This window comes from Mytilus trossulus, chromosome 11 (genome assembly GCF_036588685.1).
Source record: "Mytilus trossulus isolate FHL-02 chromosome 11, PNRI_Mtr1.1.1.hap1, whole genome shotgun sequence".
In the NCBI taxonomy this organism is placed as follows: Eukaryota; Metazoa; Mollusca; class Bivalvia; order Mytilida; family Mytilidae; genus Mytilus; species Mytilus trossulus.
Window position 1 is genome coordinate 56,341,988 of NC_086383.1, and position 19,365 is coordinate 56,361,352.

Consider the following 19,365-nt stretch of genomic DNA (forward strand, 5'->3'; position numbering starts at 1 on the left):
TTTGGTTTAAATCAAAATGATAGTGGTCTGTAGTATGGTGTGATGGTATACATGTTTGTATAAACATGATGAATATGCAGCCAAATAGAATATGCGTTATGTATAATCAGCCTAATAAGTAATTGTTCTGTAGCTGTGAATATGATTACCTGGTACATATACCTTCCTCTCAGATAAAACAGCTGTCATCAAATAAACAATTTTACTAGAATACCATAACTGCTGAATTAATATTTATTTAGCTTTGTTATTTTTTTACAATCTGATAAATTTCTTTATTCTAGTAGCATCTCATTTTTTTTTTCTTTTCAAAAATGGAGATTTTCTTTAAATATGTGTATTTTTATTTCCTTTTCATATTTACTAAGCTGAATTTCACTTTTTTTTTCTTTCTAATTACTGAACAGAATTTGACAATGTTTTTTATTTATGATGAAAAGTTAAAGCCACTTGTAATTTGAACTGAGCAAAATTTCCAATATGATATAGTCCCACAAAGAGGCCAGTATATTATTTTGTAAAATCAAATAGCCTTTCTCTGCAGTGTCAGTCTTTTATCATGTTTTTATAATGAAATTATTACCTATTATACATTATAAAAAAAACTCTCATGTGAGGCCACATTTAAAAGAATGTTGGTTTCCCCTGGTAATCAGACAAGGAATGCATGTTATTTTTTTTTAACTTGACACATGTTGATGTCATAGCATGGTCACATGAATGGTTTGAATTGTACAGGCCACTATTCAGTTATTTGTGCTCAATTTGAGTGCATTTCTTTAGATTATCAATCTATCTGCTTTCAAGCACTTCCCAAATATGGAAACAAATTAATTTTCTTACCAGGGGGCTTATTTATGACCCTGGATGGGAGGAGGGGAAACAAACATATCTTTAATTTTGATGTTTTAGGCTTCTACTTGTGGTAAGCCAGAGACACCGATGTAACCCTATCAGACAACAGAAGTAAGTTTTACCCTTTCTTTAGGTACTGCAGGTTCACTTATTTTGATGTCCAATGATACATCTTCATCTGATATGCTGGGCATGGGATGGCTCAGGCTCGTCTTCGTAAAACTTGTCTGACGGAATGTACCTCTGGGTTGCATGCTCAATACTTCTACACCTGTCAGCAAAAAACAATAATGAGTCATTTTGACAAAACAACATTTTCATAACAGCCTTTTTGGAGCATTAATTGTAAACTCCCAGTAACATGTTTAACCCCGCCACATTATTTATGTATGTGCCTGTCCCAAGTCAGGAGCCTGTAATTCAGTGGTTGTCGTTTCTTTATGTGTTACATATTTGTTTTTCGTTCATTTTTTACATAAATAAGGCCGTTAGTTTGAATTGTTTTACATTGTCTTATCGGGGCCTTTGAAGGCTGACTATGCGGTATGGGCTTTGCTCATTGTTGAAGGCCGTATGGTGACCTATAGTTGTTAATGTTTGTGTCATTTTGGTCTTTTGTGGATAGTTGTCTCATTGGCAATCATACCACATCTTCTTTTTTATATTGACATTTTTTTTTTACTTTGAACTTGATATCAAACACCTTATTGATTAAATGTTGATTAATTGTTGGTGTTTTAATATCACTTTTTAGTGCCACATTTTAGCTATTTCATGGCAGTCAGTTTTTATTGGTGGAGGAAGCCGGAGTGCCAATAGAAAATCATTGACCTTTGATAGTAAAGCTGACAATCCTAGTCAATTATGATTGGAGTCCAGGGCAAACACAGGAGCAAGGTTAAAAGTCACAACCTCAGTGTTGACTGGCTCATGAAAATAGTAGTAGAACTTCTTTGACCACTGAGGATCCACAACATTTTGAAAGAAAACATACCTGTGGCCATCTTGTCTGCAACATTCTCAGTTTTCCGTCCTGACATAGAGTACCCTCCCTTGTTTTTAGTAAAGCTGTAACGTTCAGGATTTTTCCCTCTGATACCATCAACTTCATCAGAGCCATGTCTTGGTGATGCACCATAACCTTCCTGATATAAAATTCAGTGTCATAAATTAGAAATCAACAGCTTTTTTTTATGACAAGACTTCAGGCTAATGGAATGCAACTCAAAGAACTTTTGCTGGCTGCACTGCATTTTTTTCACATTTTTATATGCCTAAATACTGTAAATTCAGAAATTATTACGAGGTTTTTATTATTGCGAAAAATGCGACAGAGTTGTAATCGCAATAATTTAAACTCGCATTTTGAAATATTTTAAATGAATTAAACAGGATTTTTCTCAAAATCGTAAAAATTAAAGTCGTATTTTGTTTTAAAATGACAAAATCACAATAATAAATTCACGCAATTATTTCTGAATTTACAGTATTCTTTTTCAATTATAAGGAGGTGCACTTGTTATCATTTCCTTAAAACAATTAGTTCCAGCATTTAATTTGACCCATCGTTATCTTCTTTTTAGCAGGATCTGTGTATTCTTCCAGAACACATGAGATCACTAGAGTCTTATTGGCCGTATGGGCTTAAGTATGGGCTTTCAACAATGAGCAAAGACTTTGCTCATTGTTGAAACCCGTACAGTGGCCTAAAGTTGTTAAAATTTCTGGGTCATTAGGTCTCTTGTGAAGAGTTATTTCATTGGCAATCATGTTGCTCAGCATTAAGGTTTCTACATACCAGGTGATACCGCTATACATGTATGTTGTGCTATGTGAACTATTGTTCAACTTTTAGTCCATGCACAAAGAGGAAAGGGATCAATATAATGTGGATTCATTTATTTTCGTGGGTATCAATTTTCATGGATTGACGTAAACAAGCATTTTCGTGGATATTTGATTTCATGGTTTTGCCAATATTTGCATACAAATCCTATAGAAAATATGTAATTCGTTGAACACAGAATTCATTGTTCACCTGTACCCACAAACCATGAAAATTGGTATCCAACGAAAATAATAATGAATTTACAGTAAGATGCAAAACTTGTTTCCCAATCCACTATAAATAAATATTAACAACTAAGTCTTTTTGGACTATTGAATCATTAGTAATCATATAAAATTTCTTATTCTTATTCAGGCACAGAACCTTTTTTTCACAATTTTCTTACCCAAGACTTAGTTTTGAAAATATCTCTGACATCAGTCTTGTTACTCTGTTTCTGTTTCTTCCTAATCGTTGCATTTAAAGTATCTACCCTCCTTTTCACAACAGCAGCCTGATGGGAGGTCAAGGTCGCAGTCAGGGCATCAATGTCATCCTCCGACAAATCCTTCCCATCTGTAAACAAAACATTTATATAGATTTATTTATGTTTAGTACATGGAATCAAGATTAATTAAGGAATGACTGTAAAAAGAGCATATCATAAGGAACATGTGTACTAAGTTTCAAGTTGATTGGACTTGAACTTCATCAAAAACTACCTTGACCAATAACTTTAACCTGAAGCGGGATAGACGAACAGACTAACAAACGAACAGAAGCACAGACCAGAAAACATAATGCCCCTCTAACTATCGTAGGTGGGGCATAAAAATGTGATATGATTGCCTAATTTGCCAATGAGAAAACTCTTCACAAGAGACAAAATGACACAGAAATTAACAACTATATGTCACTGTTAAATCTGTTTTAATATGATATTTAATTAGTTTTAAAAATGGTTTCCATTAAAAAATGCACTGCAGAGTCCAAAATGTAATAAATGAAGATGCTAGTGATTTGAAGGTGATTCACTGTGAAATATCTTTCTGTATAATCAACAGGCAATACAATGTAATTGACAGGATGATTCACTAACACCAGCAAGAGTATTTTTTGTGCGATCAGGTTATGGGTTCTGTTCCCAGAATTACTAACCTTAACAGACATACATTTAATGTTGGTAAGTAGATATAAGAAGATGTGGTATGAGTACCAATGAGACAACTCTCAATCCAAGTGACAGATATCAATTTGTAAAAAATAAACCATTTTGTGCCAAAGGTCTATTTGAAATTTATCTACAAGCTGTGGTTCTTACTCAATCAGCCAAAACTGACCTTTATATTAAACTTTAGAATATTCTAAATAAGCTTAAGGTTCTTTCAGGCAGAAGGTTTACTATTTCAAATGTGTTATTACTATTATTCCCCTTTTTTTAACCTCAGACAATCATTTTCATGAAAGCTTAATTTGAATTTTGTGGCTTTTATCAAATTCTGCCTACAAATACTGTAATTTTTGGTCATATTCACCCATGAAAATGATCTCCCCATAAGTTAATTCATCAATAGTATTCATTATTGGTACTGACCATGTAAGGCATTAACAACAAAACCATAACCAGCTTCATTCAGCCATGCTGCCTCCTGTTCACCTTCTGAAAAATAACAAATACATTGTACATTTATTATGTACTACAAAAGTTGCCTTCTTCAAATAAACAAATTATACAATGTGGACTTATTTACTTCAAAAGTTGCATTGCAATTGATATTTTGAAATAATATTAAAACAGCTAATATAATTGGTTTAGCCAATACCTGATTAGGTGGAGTCTACAGAATGTCTAATATTGGAACCAGATACTTATTAAACAAGAATGTGTCACCAGTACACGGATGCCCCATCCACACTATCATTGTGTCATGTGTACTATTGTTTGTCTGTTTGTCTTTTTCATTTTTAGCCATGGCGTTCCTCTTTTACAGGTTTGGGGTCACTGTTGAAAACTCTTTTTCATTAACTTCACCATTTGAAGTGGGTCTCACTGGGGTCTAAGCGTGACGCGGAATTGACGATTTTTAGCAAACGTGACACGTGAAAGGCAAATTATTGTGGCGTGAAAACTAGAAATGAGGTCTTGGGGGACGCGGGGAAATGACAAAAAAATGAGAATTGCTTACGTACATAGTGTAAGCGGGATACGGTAATCTGACAAAACAGTAAGAGGGATCTGGGATTGAATGAGACCCCCTTTGAACTTAGTAAACTTACCGTCAGGTGTTTTTGAGTGCAGATCTTCTTCACCATCATCATCCTGATTGTTCTCTATATCATGGAACTCCTTCCAATAATCATCGTAAAGATTACTACTCGGTCTTGCCATGGTAACACATCATGTCAACAGTTACTCCATGGTAACCTGAAAGTATATAAAAATTATACTACTTGGCTTAAATAATATATAACAATGGCAATGAATGGTAACACCGCAGATCAACAGTTACTCCATGGTAATCTGAAAATAAATATAATTTAAATATTGCTACTCTGTCTTGCCATGGTAACACATCATGTCAACAGTTACTTCATGGTAACCTAAAAAATCACAAAAATCAAAGAAACAGCACTCTTATTACTGTTCTTCATCTGAAAGTCACAGACCTAAAACTCTAATCTCACTGCAAGTTTATAAGACTTAAATCCTAGCACCATTTTGATAGGAATTCTTTGCAAAAAAGTCACAAAAGACTTTAAATGTTTACCAACTAAAGAACGCCACATATCACAACAACAAAAGCTCCATAGCATTCTGTGATCAAAACAAATTAAAAAGAATACTGTGGATTCATTTATTTTCGTGGGTACCAATTTTCGTGGATTACGGAAATCTTGCATATTCGTGGATATTTAATTTCGTGGTTTTGCCAAAGGCTGCATATCAGCCTATATAAATTTTGTTATTCGTTGAACATTTAATTTTGTGGTTCACCTGTACCCACGAAAATTGGTATCCAATGAATAATAATGAATCCACAGTAATATAAATCATACATGTTTGCTGTATCTTGTACAATGTATGAAGTGCTCTCTTGCAGACTGTTCTAATCATAATAGCAATATATATGTATCATATTATTCATATACCACATCTATAATTTCAAACATTCATAAAATGATGCTATAGGCTAATACTTGTTTGATACAATGTTTAAATTAACAATATAGAACCAATATAACAACAGACCATTTGCAAATTACATTTTCTGGTCTAATAATAGAGATATTCCTATAATCATAACATCAGCAGTATTATAATGACTAAGTGTCAGCTTAGGGTATCAACATGAAAATGAATCACAAAGCATTGAACGTAAAACTAAAAAAAAAATAGGGCTGGGCAACAAAAACATATTCACGAAAATAAGTTGGTTTACTGTTTTTGCTATACATGAAACTTTAATTTTAAGGAAATCAGTTATATATTTGCCATTCTAAACATGTTGAAAACTCAGCCTTCCCCAATCTTTGCAGATCTGTTTTTTTTAATCATATAAAGGGGGACTGTATTGTACATGTAACTGTATACACATTTAGACTCTAAATAAATAACTTCTGCCAATTAACATGAACTGAAATGACTTTGACAACTTCACTAACTGTAAAAGCAGATATTTTTAATTGTTGTGATGTGCATTTGTCTATAATAAATGATTGAGATTACACAGGTAACTCATTTCCCAAATCCTTTTATTTTTTTATTTATTTATTTCTAACTTTTCATCTTCTATTTTCCATTTTTTTTAATCACCAAAACCCACATCCCCTGTCAAAGTCCTCTCCCCAAGTCCTTAGAGCACCATTATGGTACCCTGGTGCTATATTTTCTACCCTGGTGCTATCTTGGATGATTTTATACTAGAATGTAAAAGGGCCATAATGCTATATTTTTTGGAAAACCATGCAATATGCTACATGTTAATTTCCATGGTATCATTTGATAATTCTGGGGGAAATAATGTCCCAATTTTCACCCCCTATATATTTCATCTCTTTATAGCTTCATAAACATTGACAAAATTATCATCCAATTAATACCTGATATATTTTATCTACTTTCCTTTACCACCCTAAATGTTTATTTCAATTACTCATTTCAGATAAAAGCTTCAGTGTTTAAAATTCCTAAAATATTGAAAATATAACATGAATTGTCCAGCAACAGCAGAATCCCTATTATAATAAAAGTTTTATATCTCACCATACAGTTGAACACACTTCCTAATTTTTGTATGTCTTGGTTCAACAAATATTTTGGGATACCGGTAGTAAAAAGTTACATGTTTTTTTTAAAAATGAAGTGAAAATAGTAGAAGCAATTTACATGACATTTATCTCTATAATAAATGCATGCATGCTCATGGCTGTACACGTGACCTTGAGTTTATAATTTCTGCAATACTTGTGGAGAGTGACTTATTGACAATCATACCATATCTTGTTTTTTATTGAAATTGTAGATGGAAGTTTAAGGCAATTTAGATATATTTCATTTAAGTAATAATAACAAACGTTATTACATTTCATTCTACACGATCAAAAGATGGCTCTTTGAAACTTAAAATTATAGTTCTTTTGTCCATAATAAATTTCAAGTGTTCTCCCCCAGGGCCCTTTAAGCATAATGGTATAACACAATGCTCTTTACTTGAATTTGATATAATATCAGAAATGATTTTCTCATAGATTAAGTTATGGATGTAATACCATAAAATCTGAAGCAAGATGGTAATCTACATGAGATTTGTTGGAAACTACTGAAAAACCATTTTTTAACAGGGCCTGTAGTCAGGAATTTCCAAGGGGGGGTTCTTTTGACTCACAAACTCGACTTTAACAGTCACAATTTGAAACCGAACATTGACTTTAACAGTGCTTGTTTGTTTTCAAGGAGGGGTTTGTTTGAACCCCCTGAACCCCCCTGGCTACAGTTATGTTTATCATGTGCATAACTGATGCATGCATGTCAATTTCAATCATATGTAAAATTAAACGTATTCCATATTTCATACTAATATATACATAAATGTACAAATTGTTTTCTATTTCATACCATGCTAATAAACAATAAAAAGAATTTTGCAAACAAAACTGAAAATTCAACCTGTATTGCTTTTTTGTTCTCTGGTGAAAAATAGCCAGGACTCCCTGTTTACCCTACATTTTTTGACAGAAAGATCTTTCAAGGCCTTCTATTGCTAACTGGATTTGTTTATTGTTGAAAGCTGTCAGTCATTTGCTCTTCGGCTGAGAGTTTTCTCAATCATACCATTTTTTTTCAATTCTAATTACTGTGGATTCATTTATATTCGTTGGATACCAATTAACGTGGATTTCATGGGTACAGATGAACCACATAATTCAAATGTTCAAGGAATAGCATATTTGCAAAAGGATTTGTATATAAACAGAGATAGGCAAAACCAAAAAATCAAATATCGACCAATATACAAGTTTTCTGAGCATTCCACAAAAAATTGATACCAACAAAAATAAATGAATCCATATGTAATATATATCCAGATTTAAACAATAATCCTTTTTTTTTTAACCTTTCAGTAATTCAACTCTAGCTATTATTAGAATAATTAACACGATTATCAAGAGCTAAAAATAAAGAATAAACCTGTCAGCATTATAAGCTTGATCAAACTAATCAAAGTGTCTTTGAAATGCTTTATTAAGTTGATCTTATATGATGATTTGATATGGCTGTCCCTTTTATAGATTTGTAGGTTAATAACTTATTGCTATCATGCTATTAAAAATATTTATACTATATTCTCATGAATTTTAGTCATCTTAAAATATTAAACAAAATTCTTTTCCTAAACATGTAAAAATAAATATAAACCATTTTAAAAATCTATCAAAATAATCTATCCTTATTTTAAAATTGAATCAGTTTTCAATCGGCAAAACTAATGTTGGTACATGTATACATTTTCAAATACTAATTCCCTTATACAAAGTATCTGTAAAAATCACACATAAAAGAGACAGCCATACCAGACCATATTAGATTTACAAGACACTGACCAGTTCATTTTAAACTACATGTACATAAAGTAGTTTTGCACATGTAATTTTAAACTCTGTACAAAAGTATATACTCAATAATCTCCCACATATTTGTAAATCTTTTAGTGAACATTTATACACTAACAATGACTTATCCATGTTAAGAAGCTAGATCCTTAAATTTGTTGTAATCCTATAATCATATACAAAAGTAAACTTTTCTTACCGTACCTTAAAATCAGCAATGAATCTAATTTGGTCCACATTTGTAACCTAAAATTTGCTGTCTAAAAATTAGTACAAAATATACCAGCTTGCCCTCAATAAATTAGCTTAACTTAAAGAATAAAGACTTTTTAAAATGTACTTTGATCATGTAACTCATGGGAAAATAAGTTTTACTGTGGATATGTTATAAATTATAATTCTTTGGATACTAACTTTCGTCGATTTTGTGGTTACACTGATGAACCAAGAAATTTAAAAGTATTCAACAAATTACATATTTTATATAAGGTTATATGCAGGCTTTGGCCGAACCGCAAATTCAAATATCCATATGAACATGCAAGTTTTCCTCAATCCACGAAAACAAATGAATCCACAGAATCACACATTGAACTTTAAATGCAGGGGTGGATTGAGCCATTTTTAAAGGGGGGACCTAACCTAGGATAAAGGGGGGGTTCCAACCACATGTTCCCATTCAAATGCATTGATCGTCTAAAAAAAATGGGGGTTCCAACCCACAGACCCCCCCTTGGATCTGATGGACATGACAGATTCAGAAAGAAGATAACAGAATTCAGTTCTCCCTTTGTTGTATATATATGAAGACCAAAGCCCTGTCTTAAGCTCTCATACATGTAAACATTTCAAGTATTGAGTAAAGTTTTAAAACAGAGAGCTGTAATGTTATGCTGTGAGTTACATATGATTTACCATGTTTACTCTAAAATTACATTCTAAAAAATTAATTTTCATAACAATATCATTTAAACTTCAATATACCATAAAACTTATTACATGTAGTATAAATTGCTTTACCATTTTATTGAATACATTATTCCGACACAGTCAACTCCAAAATGATGTGAATATTTCTTAACGTAAATCAATATATACATGTATGAACTATACAGTAAATGTTTACATTTTTTCGTTGATAAATAGTCTGACTTACATACATACTATTAATAGATCTAGATAAATGATAATCTACTTTTAAATAATCAGATTGTTTACAAACGTATATCAAATAACAATTGTTATTCAAAACATCCTTGTAAATATATGATACATTGGCCTATATACATGATACAATATCAGAATGAATTTAACACTCCATCATGATTCTTTATGCTTACCCACCCACAAGTATCTTTACCTACATTGACTCTCTTTTGACACTAGGTTTTTAATACATCTCGAACAAATCAGCTTTTAAAGAATGTAAATATATTTATAAATTCAACATGGACAAATTGTTGGACACCAAGACTTATGATTTTAACAATCTTGTTAAAATATGATACACTATTGTACACAGGCCTAGACACAATTTTGCACATCAATATGGAATATGTTTTTACAAACTGATCTATCTCTTTTTACTTATAGATGTTTTAAAAGCCTTCTAATAAATACCTCAATTCAAAAATCACAGCCCAGCAGCTGTTAAAGAATGTGTAAAATAAAAGATTGTTGTTGTTGTTATTATTTAAAAATTTGACATGGACAATGTTAACATTAGACACCATAATAATATTTCAAACATTTTTGTGAAAATATAATTGATTGATAAGTGTTAAATGCCACTTTCAGCTATATTTTGTTATTTTGTGAGGCCATAATAAATAATAGGTTTGTTTGCCCAAACGCTACCTACCCAGAAAAAAGCTGCCTACTCAAATTCTTTTATTGTCCTGATTTGAAGAAGTTTTTTTTCATTCAAATAGGCATGAAGACTTATAAACATCTGATACTTCAATTTCTTTTTTTGAAAAAAAAAAAGAAAATGCCTACCTACCTACCCACTGTCTCAACCTTTGGGTAGGGTTTGGGCAAACCAAAATATTTTTAAGTGTGGCCTGACGGTCAGCTATTATAGAGGGTGGATAGGAACTTTATTGGAACTCCGTGATCTGGTGTTTTTAAGCTTAGAATTTCTGGATTACCGTTTCGGGATTCAGGAATTCTTTTTTTCGAATTTCGGGACCTCAGGATTTCTTATTTTTTAAGCCCGGGATTTCAGGATTTCGTGTTTTTAAGCTTGGAATTTGGAATCAAGAACCCTCCTTACCCCCCTCATTATACGCGGAAGAAGCCTAAATATCAAGAGAGAACCCCAAACTTCGACAGTGTCATGTTTCCGGAAATGTAACGGAGTTCACGTCTTTGTTTTTTATCTTCTTGATTTATACACTTATTTTTATATCCGGCACGTTTGGAAAATTTGTTCAAGCAAAATTTTGTACAATTTCTCATGAAATTTGTAACTTCACGACACCAAAGCGTAAGTTAATATGTAGCATATTTTTCTTTATATATGTTTAAACCTTTTCTGACAAGTGTACTATTTTTAAGTCATCCTAAACAGTTGAAAAACATTCTTTTTGGTCATTTTACATGAACTGTTTATCATACCTTTTTTTACATTAATTCTTAAATCCAGTGTGCTGATTTGTATTTCATTTGCTTTGATTAAGATGTTTTCTCTTGAAAAGTATTTAATTTGCGGTTTTTGTTATTGTAAACTGCTCACTTCGATTCATGAAAAAAGGCGACTATTTTCTACTGTAACCACAAGCACGTGTGCTACTGTTTTTTGATGTAACTGAATTATTTTATTACATCTATTATGAACTTTGAATTTGCTTAGACTATTATGACAGTCATTGTATAACACAAGTTGAATATTGAACATTGCATTTGACAAAGAGAAAAAAAAGATTATTTAAACATTGTTAAAACCAAATATTGTGTTTTTAGTATTGATACTTTACTGTGTACTGTTATGCTAAATTTTTGTAGTGATAATTGTTAGTAAGAATTGCTTATTTTGTATTTTTCAGTTTTTCACCCTCTCCGGAGGTTTGTTTATCAAGTAAAGAATTTGAAGTCTTATTAGTCTTTCTTGTGAGCCATAACAGACAGGAAAATGTGATAATATGATACACTAGCTGACATCATTTACAACTATAAATTTAACACTTTGTCATGATACTGGCCTTTACATATATACAAACCTACATGGTATACATTGATAAACATTCAATTCATATTTGACTTTAGACTTAAGCCGTCAATTAACAAATCTGTTGTAAACATCGTAAAAGAATCTTAAGATCTAGAAATTGACGTGGACAATGTATGGACATAATAACATTGAAAAATCCTTTAAATGCCACTGTTTACATTATAATACGGTTTCTTTATACATTATTTATTTTGTTTCTGCGTGTGTACACAGTTGTTGTATACAAACATTTGCCCTGTTGTAATTATACCTCCAGTTCTGAAGTGCAATGATATTTGAAGTCAAGATATATATATATATACATTTTGTATATTAATTCTTATTTAGTCATTTGGATTCAAACCTGATTAGTTTGAATGAAAATTATAATGAAATCATAATTATTAATAAAATGTTTAAAACATTAGCAGACCCAAATATACATGTACAATGTAGCATTCCTAGTATTTCCATATTTCAGGTTTACATGGTCTAGTAAAAATCTGACATTTTTTAATACATTGTGTACATGGAGATTTTCTTGCTGTGTTGAAGACCCAAGCATTAATGGCCTGAGCTGTTTTCTTCTCTTTGATCTAGTTTGTTATCTCTTATTGTATTTACATTTCATCATTATAAAACATACATTTCAAGTTATATACATGTACATGAATATAAAAGGAAACATTGTATCTCAAACATTCTTACAATTGTATGCAAATTAGAGCTAATTTCCTAATGCATGATAAGTCCAACTTTCGTAGGCTTGCTTGCTTTGCCTATCATGTTTGTATGAAGGTTTGCAAATTTTGCCATTAACATTGCCATTATTATTGCCATTTCAAACAGTATATTATAAGGCATATTTGTATATATTATATTTAAAATAGATTGTACATTATCCCATTACATTTGACAATGATTTGTACATTATATAAACAAAGCAAGTAAGCAAACCAAAGTTGGACTATACAAGCATTAGGAAACTAGCTGTAATAGATTTGTATTCACCAGTTATAGGATAAATAAAATTTGACACTGTAAAAGTATAGGTTTTAAGATGATTAAACAAAATAAATGACATGATCACATACATTGTATATGAATCACACGAACAAATTATAAATATAATGATTAAATGGTCATCATCTAAATCTTGAACAAACCACAAGACAATGAACTTGAAATCAATGACCAGTAAACTGTTCAAATGAGCTGGTGCACGTGTTGATAGACTAATTATAAGTGTAAGCATGAAACATGATATAAATTATCATACTATAAGCATGATAAGTTTTAGATTTCTGTGGTAAACCCACTTTAGCAAATACATGTATAAAGCATCTACAGGTATTAAACATGGCAAAAGTCCCTAATTATTTTTATTATGAAAGAGCTAGTAGATTGTCAATGAAAAATAAAGTATATTTTGTATGTAATATGTGAACTAAGATTTAAGTTGATTGGACTTCATTAAAAACTACCTTGGCCAAAAACGTTAACCTGTTCAAAGCCTACACTATATTTTCAATGTTCAGTGGACCGTGAAATCGGGTAAAAAGTCTAATTTGACATTGAAATTAGAAAATTATATCATAAGAAACATGTTTAATAATCATTTATAAGTTTAAGGTTAGTTAATAGACTTCAACTTCATCAAAAATTATCTTTACCAATAACTTTAATCAGAAGCAACAGACAGACAAACTAACACCCAGACCTGGAAAACAAAAGGCCCCTAGGTGGGGCATAAAAATACAGACAATTTGAACAATCATTCGTACATGTACATTAATGTATATATGTTTCAACATGATCAATAATACAATGTTGGTTTTTACTACATGCAGGGTTCTCACTAAGAATTTTTGAAGGCGAGTCCAGGCCTCCAGGGACTCGTCATTTTAATCCATGGTGAGTCCAAACAGTAAGAAGATATCTTATTGCAATATGATTTATCATTTTTAGGCTCAATACCTATTAAATAGAGCAATGAAATGACATTAAATTCAGAATTCATTTATTCTATTGCTATAAAATGATGATATGTGTATTCAGATTTACAAAATAGTTCAATCTTGATGCATCATTGGACTCCCCAGTATTGAAAATGAGGCCCCTCATGGGAGGGTCCTAGTAATCACATAATCACCATTTTTTTGCCAATATAATCACATAATCATTAAATATTTGCTTATCTTTAGTAATCAAATAATCATAAACTAAAAATACAGTCCTAGGTAATCAAATAATCATGAAATATTTGGCTTAATAATCAAATAATCATTAAAAAAACGGCCAAGTAATCACATAATCAAAAACCCCATGAGGGCCCTCGAAAATGGTGAGTCCAGACAGTCCTCACTCAGGACTCATGGACTCGCCTTAGTGAGAACCCTGTACATGTATAAGATACTGTAAACCAACTTATTTTCATGGATACTTTATTAACTGTGAAGTCCTTTCTAGCCAATTTCACAACGATTTAGTTTAAAAGTTAACTTGATGTATTTAAATAAGGAAATATCCAAGTTTTTACGAGAATTACAGTACAAGTCAAATTCAAAGATGTTTTATTTTATCTTATCTACATTTTAGTTGCACGATTTTACATGTACAATATAATGAAATACATTTGTTAAAATTGAGAATGGAAATGGGGAATGTGTCAAAGAGACAACAACCCGACCAAATAAAAAAACAACAGCAGAAGGTCATCAACAGGTCTTGTATTATTTTAATTTTAGTTTCTTGTGTACAATTTGGAAATTAGTATGGCGTTCATTATCACTGAACTAGTATATATTTGTTTAGGGGCCAGCTGAAGGACGCCTCCGGGTGCAGGAATTTCTCGCTATAATGAAGACCTGTTGGTGACCTTCTGCTGTTGTTGTTTCAATTTTATTAGTCTTCTTGTCAAAATATTATTTACCCCAACAACCAGTTTGGCTACAACATAACAATTTCAAGTTTATTGACAATTTACACAGTGTGTACATGTATATCATGTATATATTAAGTATGTTTATTAGGAGATATGTTCCCATAGTCATGATAGTTAAGAACTTTATTCATTATAAGTTGAAAAATGCAGGCAAAGATATGATGTTTGTGTTCTATATATTTTGACTTCAGAATGTTGAGTGGAACCTTAAATTAGCTTCGGCTATGGCGTTCATTATCACTGAACTAGTATACATTTGTTTAGGGGCCAGCTGAAGGACTCCTCTGGGTGCGGGAAATTCTCGCTACATTGAAGACCTGTTGGCCACCTTCTGTTGTTTTTTCTTTGGTCAGGTTTGCTGTCTCTTTGACACATTCCCCATTTCCATTCTCAATTTTATTTGAAAAAATTACGATTATTTTTGGTGACCTCTAATGAATAACAATAATGTACAATGATGAATCACAATAAAATTTCAACTGATCATGATTTGATGGTAACTGAAAATTAAAATTTGACATACACCGTACGGAAACTAACAGACTACATTGTAGCATTGATACCCTATTAAAGAACCACAGGAGCGCGTATTATAGATGTGTTTGGGAACATTTGCCAGTCAACTGGTATGCTTAATTGGATGCTTAATATGTGTGTTTTACATGTATGTATCTTAATATGTGTGTTGTTATTGTTATTAATGTCGGCAAAAAGCTCTACAGAGCTTATGTTTGTATTTAATGTAACCCGACTTAAAATAAAATTTCTTATCTTATCTTATCTATCATGATGCTATTAATACAAAGTATAATGAGGGTAGTAATGCCCTTTACTGTCAGGCGTCAAATGGTCATTTTCAGCTTCAAATTGGTTAAATTTTTCACAGTGATTCGTCAATGTATATCAGTCAATTTTCCTATTGTCTAAAAGAAAGTACATTTTATCATAATACATAAAAAATTACTGTCAACCTCATTTGGCAAGAATTTTTACCGTGATTCTTCATGAAGGTACCCCCATTACCACCCTCTATAGTGCATACCAGTTGACTGACTTAATATATTTCCCAAAACATCTATGAAGCGTTCCTCTTTGTCAGAACATGTGCAGCTGAGCTGTGTTTACCATACACTAAATAATAAGTGTGTATCAAAGCCTTAACTACATGTATATTTAGTACAACCAGGATGAAAACGAACTGTCATGAATGTATTATCTGTCAGTTATGAACCTTGCATAATTTCCTTGCTTATATTCATATTACTACTGAAGACGTGCTTACCGTTTGTTGTTTTCTTTCTTTTTTTCTGTTTGACACGTTAATCTACTACAACGTTAATTAAAATTATAGACTTCTCATCTTTTCCATCACCTTTGTAAACCACCTGTTTATTTCCGGTGTCTGTATGAGCATGCGCTGGAGACAAAAAAGGGGGTGCATTTAATATATAAAAACATTCTATATTATATTTAGCTTAACCGTCAGGTTGCCCCCAATTCCAAAACTTATATTCGGATAGGGTTAACTTTTCTGCGACACTGACTTGATTTTCAAGCAAAATATGTCATATCAAAGTACTGATGTACTGTTTACTCTGATGAACATCGATATAAATATCACGATAAATATGACGTGATCATGCAGAATGTATAGTTTCATTTACTCCAATTGCATATGTGTAAACAAAACATTTTTTTACCTGGCTTCCGCTTCTATAGAAATACACAATTTTGCCGGCTTGAATTAAGATATGCATGCCTTCATGACTAAATCCGAAAACGGTATCTCTTCATCTTATTAAGGCAGCAACCATTTGATTTTCTGTTGGTTGGGGTGGTTTTTTTTGGGGGGGGGGGGGGGGGTGATATGGATTTTTTCCTCCGGAAAAATCTATTTTTTTTCGCAACAAGTTGAAAGCAATTTTTTTCTTTCAATCTTAGCCTGATTACATACAGTGGCAGCTGAGAATCAGCTGAGGGTGAAACAAACATATTTTTTTTTCTCAGGGTCAAAAACAAATTCAAATGGTTGCTGCCTAACTGTTTATATGTAATCCCAAGGTTGTTGTATAGATTGGATGTGATTTGTTTGTCAGCAAAAGATATTGAAAACCTTTGTACTTATTTCATTAAACTTATGAAACAAGTCCAGCATCTACCAGAAAGAACAGCTAATACTGGAACTATATTGTTATTAGGTCAGATCCAAATTGAGGCTGTTGTTCATAAGTGAATGTTATGTACTTTTAGAAACATTGTAGCAAACAAAGAATCTGTTGAATGTAATATTGCATTTAGACAATTAGCTATATAAAAAAAACAAGGACTCTAAGAGTTGGTTTATAAGAATTGTTGAGCTTGCTGACAAATATGAACTACCATCTCCTCACGAGTTATTAGTCAATCCTCCGTGTAAATATAAATGGGAAAAAACTGGTCTCTAAGTTTGTTTACCTATTCTGGCTGGGCAAACTAAAAAATGACGACGCCAAAGAAAAATCAACTCTAAAATTACTTAATATTGAGGACACAATTATTGGCAAAACTCATAACATTTGGTTAGTGGGGGAACTGAGCCGTTTGCTGTCAAACGTTGTAACATAAAATCCAAACTCGCTTTTGGAACCTACACACTTCAACAAGACAGAGCTAAATTTAGTAGGCAATCTGTGAGTCCAATTTGTCAACTATGTAAGCATGAACCTGAAGATCGTGAACACTTTATAATCAAGTGCAAAGTATTGGAGGAAGTTAGGTCTCTGTTCATCGACAAACTAAAATGTTATATTAAAGATATTACTATAAGTGGATTATTTCAGAGTAACAACAATTTGCTACAATTAATCATTGCATTGACTACTTGAAGTTTCATTTCTAAACATATCAACAACATGTACACATTGAGAAAATCAGTAGTGCTGGCCTATGCTTTAGCTTATATCAAAAGCGTTCATCAATGTTATAACAGCGAACAGAAATGCCTATGATATGGAAATATATGTAATAATTATAGAAATGAGAACTGTAACTGTGTAGATAAAGTGTTGGTGGGATATGTACAGTGTACAAAGTATTGGTTCAATATATTTTTATCTAACCGATTTTATTAGTGCACCGTTGTTATTGTGACCGTGTATGTATCTAGTGTCAATTCATAGGATTGTAAAGAGTTAATTCACACTGACAAAGGACAACAGTGCCATTGGTTCATCTGACAGAGGCGGCAAATACATGATAGGTAACGTAAAGGTATTAAAAAGTAAAGGTTTATCAGATCCGGCAAACAAGCAAATATGTATTGATAATTTAGTATACATTGTACATGATGTATTTGCCTTATTTATTGGATCATATTGTAATTTCCATTTCCTTTAAGTGGTGCCACTCTATTTTTTACCACTTTTCTTGTGTTCAAGAATCGTTTTGTCGGTGGACGGGTATTCTCATTATCTCAGTTTGGAGCTATAAAGTCTTCTATATATTTCTAATAGATTTGTCTACGTGATTTTCATTGGAATTTCTTTCTTTCTTTGTTTAAAATTCAGGATTTATATATTAGTCCTGGTCTGATCCATTGGCGGATCATTCGGCAGATTACTTAATTGGTCTCCGACTAGATGTGGACCAATAGAAATACGCTACAATCAATTATTCTAACTTTCTTAAACTATCCTGGTTGTGAACCAAACTTGCACAGAAGCTTGTTAAAGATCAAAAGCTAGTATCTAGAAGGAAATTTTGATACTAAACTCTAGTCGGCAATAAGTGCCTAATTATCATTAAAACCATTTGATGTGAAGTAAAATTTTGATTTATCTGATTTGTAATAGACCCGTTAAGCTTCTTTTTTTTTTGTATTCTGCCTCGCTTTTAACGGTTCACGTTACAAAATGGTGGCAGCGGTGGGGTCAATGATTCCAGGAGATGAAAGAATACATGACATTTAGTGTAAGAATTGTCATGTTTAAATTGAAATGTGCGATTCAAACAGAGACTATGAATTATGGCACTTTAATATGCTATTGATTTCACTTGTGTTGATAGGTGTCATAATCATCAATGTTCGCGTACAAAAAAAAATCCGGGATGGAACAGTTATCAAAATCCGTATATTCCGCACTTCGGTTAGATGGAGCCGATACATTCCCCACAGGATCAGGATCAGATGACTCCGCCTAGTAAAATATCTTATGTCACATATAAGTGGTGGGTCAATATTCGTTTCCGGTTATCACAAGTAAATCAGTACCTCAGCAGTTTAAGCATGTTAGTGACAATAGCGTTAATTCAACAGGTGAAAATTATTCAATTGGATGAAAAGAATTTTGTCCAAAATTGATTTTGGGAGTTGTGTTTGCATGTTTGCCAGTGTATTAGTTAGTGGAGTGATACATATGTATCCGTGGCACGAGTTTG

General features: G+C 32.1%; 1 protein-coding gene across 2 annotated transcripts in view; it reads right to left on the reverse strand.

The window, feature by feature from the left end:
• Nucleotides 1-16,354, reverse strand: part of LOC134691330 (rho GTPase-activating protein 18-like) — a 46,872-nt gene extending 30,518 nt beyond the window's left edge. The window contains exons 1-6 of one of the 2 annotated variants that reach the window (XM_063551785.1): nucleotides 16,232-16,354; nucleotides 4,961-5,108; nucleotides 4,278-4,343; nucleotides 3,090-3,259; nucleotides 1,850-2,000; nucleotides 978-1,126 (exon numbers count right to left, since the gene is read on the reverse strand). In XM_063551785.1, coding sequence (XP_063407855.1) covers nucleotides 978-1,126; nucleotides 1,850-2,000; nucleotides 3,090-3,259; nucleotides 4,278-4,343; nucleotides 4,961-5,072 — 648 coding nt within the window. In that variant the 5' untranslated portion in view covers nucleotides 5,073-5,108; nucleotides 16,232-16,354. Of the gene's footprint in view, nucleotides 1-977; nucleotides 1,127-1,849; nucleotides 2,001-3,089; nucleotides 3,260-4,277; nucleotides 4,344-4,960; nucleotides 5,109-9,814; nucleotides 9,894-16,231 lie in introns of those variants that run through there. The other variant, XM_063551786.1, reaches the window with a different exon arrangement.
• Between the last annotated feature and the right edge of the window lie 3,011 nt (nucleotides 16,355-19,365).